Source organism: Acomys minous, assembly GCF_964271855.1.
Source record: "Acomys minous genome assembly, chromosome: 15".
Taxonomy (NCBI): Eukaryota; Metazoa; Chordata; class Mammalia; order Rodentia; family Muridae; genus Acomys; species Acomys minous.
The window spans coordinates 10,143,680-10,156,335 of NC_140497.1; the positions used below are offsets into that span (position 1 = coordinate 10,143,680).

The 12,656-nt window shown below is 41.9% G+C and overlaps 1 protein-coding gene across 2 annotated transcripts in view; it reads right to left on the reverse strand.

The window, feature by feature from the left end:
* Positions 1-12,656, reverse strand: part of CSMD1 (CUB and Sushi multiple domains 1) — a 1,521,983-nt gene that overhangs the window by 176,874 nt on the left and 1,332,453 nt on the right. For both annotated transcript variants that reach the window (XM_084758080.1, XM_084758079.1), the window contains exon 27: positions 1,541-1,732. In XM_084758080.1, the coding sequence (XP_084614206.1) occupies positions 1,541-1,732 (192 nt within the window). The remainder of the gene's footprint in view (positions 1-1,540; positions 1,733-12,656) is intronic.

Consider the following 12,656-nt stretch of genomic DNA (forward strand, 5'->3'; position numbering starts at 1 on the left):
GTTGTGTCAAAGGCTATGGAAGAGCAAGGGAAGAGGTCAAATTTTACAACTATGCCTTGAATGCAGAAAGGATTAAGTGCCTTTGAGAGGTTAACTTAAAGTTGATTTTTAAGCTTTTCCTCCATGAGATTAAAAATATAAAATGGGAGAAAATTACATTTTTATTTCCACAACAGAGACACATATGCACACACAACAATGCATAATACATATATCAAATACATGGACACAAAAGTACAGGAAGAGAGACACACATACAACACACACAGAGACACACACTACACGTATAGGCATATACATACAACATAGATACACACAGTGCATAATACACATAACAAACACATGGACACACAAAAAATCCAGGCACAGAGATACACACATACAGCACACACATAATACAGCACACACATAATACACATACAACACAGACATATAGACATATACATATAACCCAGATACACACACACATAATTGAGCTGAACAATAAAAGGCAGAAGGAGAAGCTCCATTTGCAGGGACCTTCACAAAGTAAAAGAAAAAGTACAATGACAGCTGTATCTACTTTATTTTGAAAAATATCCAAAGTGTCACAAGGCTCCTGTTAGGGGAGTGAGCAATCAAAGGCTCACTGTTCTCACAGCTGAGAAGGCTACTGAACAGGGGCTGTTTTCCTCCAGGCCAGCTGTTAGTGAACAGAGCTCCTGACTCATCTGTCTCCAAGGCCATGAGCCGGTCCCTCACTATCCAGTCACAGCCTTTTGTCACAGATCAATTTAATTCTTCATTTTCAAGCAGAATATCGAGAAGCAGCAATTAAACTAAGGTTTGGTTAAATTTCATTTAGGAATTATGACTGAATACTCTAAATAGGTATTTTATGTCAAACTATTTAACAGAATGAAGGATAATTTACAGGTAATTCCTGTTTTAGATGAAAATCTGTTTTTCTAAAATCATACTTGTGAAAAGTCATCTTAGATGCTTATTAAGACCGTTGCTGGCAAAGCCATTTGTTACCACATTAATAAGTTGAATGGGAAATTTTAATTGTGTTATACACAATTTTATTACTTTCATTTTCCCCAAAAGGGATATGTCTGCTTTTCAGGATTCTAGCTAAAATGTACAGATGTTATAGAAAGCTAAACTTCTAAAAAGATAAAGTGCTTTTCAGTAGCAGGTTTTGCTTGAAGATGTGTTTTATATTAAAGAATGAGGCCAGCAGTAGACGGCTTATAAATTTTGAGCCACATAAAAATTCTAAGTCTGGATTGGTGGATATATATTTACATAAGATCTGTTAAGGACAAGAAATGTTAGATAAATGTCAATTACTGTACATTAAGGAAACCACGTCCTTTATTTCATCTAATAAAGTAAAGGTTTGCAATAAAATTTCAGCATTGTCTCGGAGAGCCCGAGGCCATTTAGGAAGCTCCTGAAATGTCCTCCTGAAGAAAGAAAAGGTTAGTGGACATATCTGAAGCATAGACCGCATTAATTTACAGGCATGGTGTTCCCATTTCCCGGGGCCCAGTACCTATGCACAAAGGAGGGTCTGGCTGCCAGAAGAAACGGTTGTTGAGCTGCACGCAGGTGATCTTGGCTTGTCCTTGGAGCTGGTATCCAGGGTCACACTGGAAGGTGATGGTGTCTCCAGGCTCCCTGCTGTCACCGTAGCGGGTACCATTCTGAGGCATTCCAGGGTCGTTGCAGGTGGATGCAATGGATGCTGCAGAAGAGCAAACAACACTTGGTCAGGTGACTGAGAACCAAGTGTCCACACAGGCTGGGGTGGCTGCTGCCTCCAGGGTGACATGTTCACCATTGGTATAATACACCAAATGTTTTTGGTGAGCTTAAAAAGAGGCGGTCTTTCCTTGTGGGAGGATCTGATACTAAGCACTTTGCTTCTGCTCATGTTGAATAAATTCTAGCAAAATCTTACTGAAATTTGGCCACTTACGTAATTCTAATTACCAATCTTCTCATATTATACTTACTATACTTTCTATACGCATTCCCCTCTAATCTGCCCTTTGATAATAATTTATAAAGTCACATGTCACAATTTAAATGATTTGATTAAAGAACTATAGCTCCAACCTGGAGCAAAATACAATATGAAGCTTTCTGTGACCTGACCCCTCATGGTGAGTGGGGAAGGTGGGCATATGTCAATCTTATCAGAGGCGCTATGGATCCACAGGCTACTCCTTTCCAGGAAAATAATCAATCACATATCTGTAAAAACCTTATAATTTAGTCACCTAGTCTTTAGAAAACACTGAAAATATGTCAATGGAAGAGAGCAGGAGGAGTGGGGAGGAAAAAGGAAAAGTGAGGGACATGGAGAGGTTAAAGAGAAAGAGGGCAGGAGGGAGAGAGAGAGGGAGGGAGAGAGAGAGAGAGGGAGAGAGAGGATGGGGGAGGGGAGTGGAAGTAGACAGAGAAAGACAGAAAGACAGACCATAGCCAACATCAAGGAGTCCATGAAAGAGTGGACTGTGTCAGGTCACAGCCCTGCTCAAAGAGATGCAATTAGAGCTTAATGCTTTCACACATTGACTTTCACTAACTACCCTGTAAAAACAAGGCTAATAACAACCAACTTATTAGACATGCTATGAGGAGAGGCAGTGTACGAACTGTCCTCCTTGCTGATCCTCTGTCTCTATAGAGTCAGGCGAGGGCAGCAGTTAGCTGTCTTACTACCATCTTCAACAGGGTCTCACCACATCTTTAACCTCAGGCTTGTGCATATCTGCACCATGACAAGAAGAGAATAATGAGTCTTCTGCCACTGCACACACACCAGTGGTATCCGCATGCAGCCATGTCCGCCCATCCTATGCCACTGCACACACACCAGTGGTATCCGCATGCAGCCATGTCCGTCCATCCTATGCCACTGCACACACACCAGTGGTATCTGCATGCAGCCATGTCCGCCTGTCCAATGCCACTGCACACACACCAGTGGTATCCACATGTGTCCATGTCTGCTCGTCCTATGCCACTGCACACACACCAGTGGTATCCGCATGCAGCCATGTTCGCCCATCCTATGCCACTGCACACACACCAGTGGTATCCACGTGTCCATGTCTGCTCATCCTATGCCACTGCACACACACCAGTGGTATCCGCATGCAGCCATGTCCACCCTTTCTAACCCTCTGCTACACTCCAGTAATGACCTTCCTGAATGTTTTCCTGTAATTCCTTGTTTTCCTGGTTGATTACCATGAATTGCTGCCTATCAGTAATAAGTGTATAGAAGGCTGAGTGTTGTATGCTGCGGGAAGCTCTGCACACAGGCTCATACCAATTCTTCTGGAACTTTCTCTTTCCCTTTTCTCAGTGTTATACTTCTGAGGGTCATGTGTGGGCATTATGTCCAGATTATCCATCTCATGGCTATATAGTTCACTCTCTCTCTCCTCTCTCTCTCTCTCTCTCTCTCTCTCTCTCTCTCTCTCTCTCTGTGTGTGTGTGTGTGTGTGTGTGTGTACCTGTGCGTGTTCATGTATATGAGAGTATTTGCTCCTTCGTGTGTGATTGCAGAGGCCAGAGATCACTCCTCACCTAATTGTTTGAGACAAAGTTTCTCACTAAACATGGTACCCACCGACTGGTTAGATGGGGCGGTGACAAGCTGCTAGGAATATTCCTACACCATTTCTAGGTGCTGGGGTTATGGGCACCTAGCGTCATGCCCATGTTTTTGTAGAGGTGCTAGGGATTGAACCTAAGTCTTCATGCTTGTTCAGCAAGCATGTCACCTACTGAGCCCTCTCCCCAGCCCACATGGCTATACCACAATCTCTCCATTTTCCTCTTATTGTGTATATTTAAGATAAATTTGAAATCTCATATCTTTAGGCTCATATAAAGGAATGAAATTAAGTTACATAATTTCTTATTAGAAAAGGAAAAAGCTGGGACATAAATACAATCGGATCAATGTAAGCAAGCTCTAGCAGTATATAGCATAGTGTCCAGCACTTTGGTATCACTCATGATCTTCTGGGCTCCAAATGCTTGGGAAGCCCCAGACCTCCAGCTCTGCTGTCTGTAGCACACACAGCCTGTTCTGCTGTAGGATCAGGCTGGGGTCACTACATACATACATACATGCTGCAGTAGGATCAGGCTGGGGTCCCTCCATACATACATACATACGTGCTGCTGTCCTGGTCAGTATCTCACGGTCCTAAAATCTCTAATGACTTGGGGCTTCCATTGCATCAGGATGTAACTTCACTAATATGGACCTGAACTTTCTTCCTGGAACCTAACTCTGCTCCCTAATGATGCGACTTCTCAGATTTCCCAAATGACCCCTTTAATTCTGGGTTCTGCGCAGCAGCTGGAAGCTCCACAGTGTCCCCTCCCTCCTCTCCCCGCAGTCCCTGTCTCCCTATCTCCCTCCTCTCCCAGATCCACGTTTTCTCCTTTCCTGGTCCTCCCAGGGATATCAGCCATATATGGCATATCAAGCTATAAGACTTGGCGCAGCTCCTTGTATTAAAACTGGACAAGGCAACCCACTAGGAGGAAAAGGGTCCAAAAAGCCTGCAAAAGAGTCAGAGGCAGACCCTGACTCCACCGTTATGAGTCCTACAACAATACCAAGCTGCCCAACCATAACATATGTGGAGAGGACATAGCACAGACCCATGCAGCCTCCCGATTCTTGGTTCTGTCTCTGTGATGTGAGCTTAGTTGATTCTGTGGGCTGACTTCTTGTGTTGTCTGTGACACCTCTGACTCCTACAATCCTTTTTTGAATTTTTCTGCAGGATTTTCTGAGCCCTGCCTAATAGTTTGCTGTGGATCTCAGCATCTGATCCCATCTCTTTCTGGGTTAAAGTCTCTAAGATGACAATTATGCTAAGCACTGAACTACAAGTATAGCAGATTTATCGTTAGAAATCACTTCATTGGCTTTTTTTCTGGTCATGTTTACTTCTGTCCTAAGTCTCTGGGCTATGTGAACTCTGGTTTCTGGTCCTCTAGACAGTGTCAGACATGTGCTCCCTCTTGTGGCATGGGGCTCAAGTTGACACAGTCATTGGCTGATCACTTGCAAGTTCTGCAACACATTTACCCCCGCACATCTTGCAGGCAGGACAGAGGTTGAAGGTTTTGTGGCTAGATCAGTGTCGCAATAGCTCCACTGAAATCCTTGTTTGGTTATAGGAGGTGACGATTCAGGCTCCATATCCCTCATTACGACGAGTCTTTGTTAGGGTCACCGTCATGGGTTCCTGGGACCACCACCCTAAACAACCCCTCTTTCTCCATTCCCTCAGATGCCCAGGCCCCCATGAAATATATTATATTTCCCCTTCCCAGGGAGATTTACGCATTCCCCCTTTACCCTCCTGTTATTTAGCTTTTTGGGGTCTGTGGGTTGTAGCATGATTTATCCTTTACAGCTTTTGCCCACTTATAAGTGAGTACATATCAGTCAACTTCATATGGGAAAAAACAAAGAAACAAAAAATTCAGGATAGTTAATGTAATCCTGTACAATAAAAGAATTTATGGAGGTATTACCATCCCTGATTTCAAGTTGTATTACAGAGACGTAGTAATAAAAACCACAGGGGACTGGCATAAAAACAGACAGGTTGATTCAACGAAATTGAATCAAAGACTCAGGTGTACAAACACACACTTGTGAACATCTGATTCTTGATAAAGCAGCCAAAGATATGTATAAAAGAAAGCGTGTTCACCATATGGTGCTGGTCTAATGGGATGTTGGCACGTAGAAGAATATAAATAAATCCATATCTATCATAATGCTTAGAACCCAAGTGCAAGTGGATCAAAGACCTCACCATCTCAACATAAAGTCAGATACACTAAACCTGCTAGAACAAATGTGAGGAATAGCCTTAAATTCATTGGCACAGGAGAGAACTTCCTGAACAGAACATCAATAGTGCAGGTGCTAAGATTGACAATTAATAAATGGGACCTCATGAAACTGAAAAGCTTCTGTAAGGTTAAAGACACCATCAAAAGGACAAAACAGCAGCATACAGAATGGGAAAAGATGTTCACCACTCCATATCTGACTGAATGCTAATATTTAAAACATAAAGAACTCAAGAAACTAGACATCAACAAATGAAACCAAATAATTCAATTAAAACTGACAGATCTAAACAAAGAATTCTCAGCAGTGAAATATCAAACAAAAAACCCCAAAAACCAACCCCCCCAAATCTCCCCCCAAAAAAAACCAGACCAAACAAACAAAAACACTAACACTAACAGACATGATCAACATCCTTAGCCATTAAGAAAATGAAAATAAAAAACAACTCTGAGATTCCATCTTACACCTTTCAGAATGGCTAAGATAAAAAAACACAAGTGACAACTCATGCTGTCAAGGATGTGGACCAAGGGGAACACTCCTCCTTCATTGCTGGTGGGAGTGCAAGCCAGTTCAACCACTTTGGAAATCAATGTGGCAGTTTCTCAGAAAATTGTGAATCAATCTACCTCAAGACCCAGCTATATCTCTCCTAGGCACATACCCAAAGGATGCTCCATCCTACCACAAAGACATTGCTCAACTGTGTTCATAGCAGCTTTATTCATAATAGCCAGAAACTGGAAACAATGTAGATGTCCCTCAACTGAAGAACAGATAAAGAAAATGTGGTACATTTACACAATGAATTATTACATATCATGAAATTTGAAGGTAAATGGATGGAACTAGGAAGAAAATAAAACATAACCGCCACTGTCAACAACAACAAAGCATCCTAAGTAAGGAAAGCCAGACCTAGAAAGAAACCACACATTCTTAAACCAAAATATCACAATAAAAGTCCCAATACTATATTTATGTCCCTCTGAAACTTCACTAACCCAGTCTTCACAGTCTGCATTACTCTCAATGTTGTTATCCAAGCTTCAACAATAGCAGCTTTTCCAGCCCAAGGTTCCAAATGCATCCACAATCCTCCCCCAAAATGACATGGTCCTATCACCATCCTCCACTTCCAGTACCAATTATGGTCTTTTCGGTGTCTGCTGCTATGATATACACTATAACCAAGTCAGTTTAGGAGAAGAAATAAATCACAAATCATCCTTGAAGAAACTCAGAGTAGAGAGGTGAGCAATGCAGTGCTGCTTACTAGCTCGGCCTCAGGAGCATGCTCAGTTAGGGTTCTTACCCAGGCCAGGGCCACCTGCCTAGGGATGGTTTTGTTCAGTGGGCTGAGCCCTCCCACACCAGTCATCAACCAAGACAATCTGTCACAGTGCTGGCCACATAGGCCAATCTGATGTGAACAATTTCTAGATCGAGGTTTTCTTTGTCCAGGTGGCTCCAGATTGTATCAAGGAGACAATAACACTTTCGTAGATGTTGAAAGAATCTGTCCAAGTAAGAGGAGCAAACACTGTCCAAGTTTCCTCTGGGAGAGGCCCCTGCATGTCCCCGCAGGCCTGGAGATTTAGCAGTTTCCTATAGGAAAGACACTTTTACCACTGTTAAAACCAGCATATTCTAAATTACCAGAACCACAGAACATAACGTTCTGCTGCAAAATGATTAAAGGTCTTCTAAAATAAAGACCATAGAGGACATGTGTGTGAAATGCTGGCTCACACTGACCCCTGAATATCCTTTAATAGCAAGAGGTATGATACATTATTCAAGGCATCCTTTCCACTTCTAAAACACACATTTCCTTAGAACATCTGCAATAATAACAATGATCATTAACATCTGAGGCTTTGGGAAGTCACACTTTCTTGAAGTCTGTGTTGCACAATAAACAGGCTCAGTGGATCCAATAGCTCTCAGTGCTTCCAGCTAAAGGGTGAATAACAGTGTGATGGCTCCAGTTGTGCCTAAGAGGATGCTCCTATTGGCTGCACACTTCGAAGGATTGTTTGAGATTACCAGTTGACCCATCACTGAGGCTTAGTCAGATTGAAATGAACTCCCAACTCTTAAGAGTTTTGGAATTGTAAAATAAAAACAAAAAGTACCCTGGTTTATCTAGACCAGGTTGAAAATGCAATAAGAGCACTTGAGGAAGTCAAAAGGAAACAATTTTAAACAATGCTGGAGGGAATATGTGGTTTGGAAGCTTCGTTTTATTCTCCTCTAGTTATGAATTGAGAAGAGCTGCTCCTTGGGTAGGGCTACATACCTCACTGTTCACAAGTCTGAAATTCCCCCAGCCACTGATGTTGTTCTGGGCACGGTTTGCTCCAGATGGGACTGGGGAGGCCCTCAATCTTCCAAGCTGCTCACCATCACCATTGAAAAGGAAGTGAAGCGTTCGGGGCTCCCCATCCCCCAACAGTCTCATTGGGAACATGAGTCCTAAGCTGCCTGATGTTCAGGTTCCTGACTTGCCAAGGTTGCCAGAATATTCCAAGCCATAGAGACCTTTCCTCAATTGCTGCCTATCTAAAAGGCACAACACTAGCTGCCCTGCAGATTCCACAACCGTTCTAAGCCGTTGAGAAATGACTGCACAAGTAAGTTCTAAGTGACTGCAGCACAACTGACATTTTCCTGGTGATTCTCAGCAGTGACTGTCTAGAACTCTCCCTTGGTAAATGTCCAACTAAACGGTCAATTTCTCCCTTGGGAAATCTCTAACTAGGTGGTCAATTTGATGCTGGGGACTTTGTGGAATATAATTAATTATGAAAGGTAATTTTCCTGTTTTACTATAATAATTAAGCTATTGCCTATTAAATGAATGAAGTCCTCCTCATGTGCTTTTACATCATCATTTAAAATGTATTTGTTGACTAAATTCATAGACTAGGTGGCCCTCCATGTTTGTGGTTTCTGTACCCATGAACTTGAAAATTGTGCCTATGTTGGACATGGACCCTTGCCATTTCTACATGTACAGCACAGTGCAATGATTGTTTACATATTATTTCACTCCATTAGGCATTGTATGTATCTAGACAAGGTTTAAAGGCCATACAAGAATGTACTCAAATATTTTCAGGTACTACAACATGTGTCAGGGGCTCAATCACCCAGAAATTTTGGTGTCTTAGGAAGGTGGAGGAGCCAAGGCAGAGGCTACTGAGGAATGGAGGTGGAAGCCTGCTTAATGTGCCTGCATTATTGGGGACCATCTAATGTATTTCTCTAAGGGGATGTGATGCTTCTGACATCTGCGTAAACATAAAACACTGTCAATATACACCACATGCAAACACACATAAAGTTCAGTTTATAACCTGTGTACCAAGAAAAAAAATGTTATCTCTCATAAGTGAGATGCCCACTGTGTTAGGAACGGGCTGCAGTGTGCAGTGTACAGAATGGGAGCTGTGAGCCAGGTTCATGGAGGAAAATACTGTTTTCTTTATGAGCACACATGTGCATGTGTGATCACATGTGTGTATGTGCATGCATGGGTGTATGCATGCTTGTGCATGCATCTATGTGAATATTTGTGTATATATGCATAATATATGCATGTATGTATGTATCACATGTACATATAACTGTGTTCATATATTGCTGTGTGCATTTATGTGCTCATATGTGTATATGTATGTGTGCATGTGTATACATGCATGTGTGCACACAGATATATGTAGAATTGTGTGTATATTTGTGTGTACAGTACATAGATATATGTATATATGTATATGCCTATGTTTGCACAAAAACACATATATTTGTATGTGTGCGTATGTGCCTGTGTGAGCACATACATGGATATGTACATGTTATATACATATAAGTATATATGCATATTGTATATGTGTGCATACATATGTGTGAGTATATATACACACATTTGCATGTCTATGTGTATGTGTGTGTGTATATGTGTGCCTATATGTGTGTATAAGTATGTATGCATATATACATTTGCAGGTGTGTACATGCCTCTAGACATATGCTTCCATTCACATTACTCTCTTTCATCAAGACAAGCTCCTTCTCTCTGCATGTGTCAGGCTGATCCAACCTTGGAACTATTGCAACTTCAGAGTTGTCCTTTTTGGTATACAAATGTAGGTCAGGTCCTACCCGTGGCCCTGGGGAAGGCACCAGCTTATGTTTCCATGGAGACTAGCTCTTCATACCAGGCTAGAGGTCTGCAAAAGCATAAAGGGATTTGTTTGTTCAAACAACTTATAGGAGAAAGGAGATGAATTTGCAGCTGATGGGCTCAAGAATTTACATGGGAAGTTATGTCTAGGTGTCCTCTGGAGAAGCACAGGTTGGTATCTCACGAGGAAAGCCAGCATCACTGATTATGGAGTGCTGATTGCTGAGGAAGTGAGCATGAGAAGCCCAGGGGTGAAAGGGCAAGTGATGCTTCTTTGGCAAATGGGGGTTGAGTACACACACATGGACTGTGAAATTGGAGACTCAGGGCATAGGCTGAGTGTCTTAGCAGAAGACGGGTACATGCTCAGCCTTCAGCTGTGACAGCACTCAGCAGAGGAGCTTCGTGTCTTTGGGACCCACTTAGCCCTACCCATCCTTGGCATGCAGTCCATAGCTGAGCTCTCTGGGAAAGCGTGAGCCCCTCACCTTTCTTCTCAATGTTTTCTTGAGAAAATGGGATTCCCCCAGAGAACACTGTTGCTTTTCAGCTAGCAGAGGCCAGAGAGGGCTGTCAGAAGATCCACTTCTAAGGACAGGGCCAGGCCTCTGAGTCTCAAACTACCTCAGAATAAAATCATACTTAGTCACATAACAAGACATACATGGTTATGCAGTCAGTATTCAACTGTGTGTGTGTGTGTGTGTGTGTGTGTGTGTGTGTGTGTGTGTGGTGGGACTGGCCTGGCTCAGCACAATGAGTATGTGCTTTGCGGTATCTAATTTTGTTTTCACTATAGGAAATCATGTGTACCCTCATTTTTAATTTCAAAATTCAAAGTTGCCCTAACTTGTCACACAGATTATGCATTTCTGAATGTTCTTTTGTGGCAGCAGCACTGGTGATTTCATGTAAAATTCCTGTAACTGTTGACAGACTTGAAGAGGCACAAACACGGCTGACAGCAACACCCACTGCAGGTCATGGTGGCTGCTCTCTTTTGGATAATAAGCATTTAAATAACATCAAACCACACAAAAGCACATCCCAGTTAACACAATTCCTATTACCCAGGAGGCTGGTGCTCTAAGATAGAAGAAAGACAAGATGAGTAAGTAAAAGGACAAGGATTCCCTAGGCAGATGTGCACAGCATCCCGGAACATGAAAAGGTTTAGCTTGTGAAAGGAGAGGCAAGTATTAAGATACATATGTAGACAGGAACAGGGACAATGGTAGGAATAGTGCTAGACACGCTTAGGACATGTCCTCACCAGTTCTTTGGGCTGACACATTCACATGGTAAATTATTGTCTTTCTTTTTTCCTAAGATTTATCTGTATTTTTATGGATGTATGTGTGTGAGGGTGTGTGGGGGGATGGGTGTGTATGTGTGTGTGTGGAGGGTTGGGGTTATGTGTGTGTGTGTGTATGTATGTACGTATGTATAGGTATATATGTGCATATGTGTATGTAGGAGTGGGTGGTTGTCCAGGAAAGTCAGAAAAGGGTATTAGGTCTTCTAGACCTGGAGTTACAAACTGTTGTCAGCCTCCTGGTATGGCTGCTGGCACCTGAACTCTGCTCCTTTGTGAGAGCAGCAAAGGTTCTTGACTGCTGAGCCATTGCTCCAGCCCTGTAAATTGGCTTCTGTGATCTTGCCTGTTCATATGTACTTACTGACTGTGAAAATATGCTGCACAGTATACCTACCACACAGATATGTATATGAAGCTCTACAACTGAAAAACGCCAAGAAATAAATCAACCGCTTTGATTTCACAATATAGTCCTACAGATTTCATTAAAGGTAAGAACTCAGTAGGGATCCCACAAAATATTTCAGAATTAATCAAGAGAGAATATACTATACCATAAGGTTACTGATACAGCTGTTAGGCTGGGTTGCGCCTTCCTCCTCCCCCCCCCCCCCCCCCCCCGCACACCTATTTTTACCTTGGAATTCAGCTGTCATTCTGTCACTAAATTTTTGTAATTAGCTGTCTTTATAGTTTTCTTCTTGCATAATAATGTTCCATAGTTATATTCTAATACGATCATTTGTACATTATAACTTTAACTCTTCTTTTATCTCAAACCTAAGACTTAGGATAAGCCATGGAAAGAGAATGCATTGGCTAATGACGTGTGTCATTATCTTTCTATTCTTATAGATAAATAGCCATCTCTTCGACATAGGATACTATGCAGCTGTTCAAATTAGATCATGTCAAGTACTGGGACACAAGAGATTAACAGCTGATTCTTTTCAAAGTGGGGTTTTCTGTGCCATGATCACAGATGTGACTCTTTGTGCTTTGCCGATAACCCTCTTCCCATGATAAACCCAAGCAAGTATCTTTTAAAAAGGCAGCTATAAATATGCAGAGACAATAAAAATTTAGCAATGTTCACTTTATCACATTGAAAAAAAAAACCTTTTAGAAAGGCAAATTCCTTAGCTGTTTGGTATCTAAAAACTGTGCTGTTTAAGCTTATTTTAAAATGCTTTATGTTCAATAGAAATGCTAATATTAAATTTTTTAAATGCCCTCAAATTACAGATTTCCAT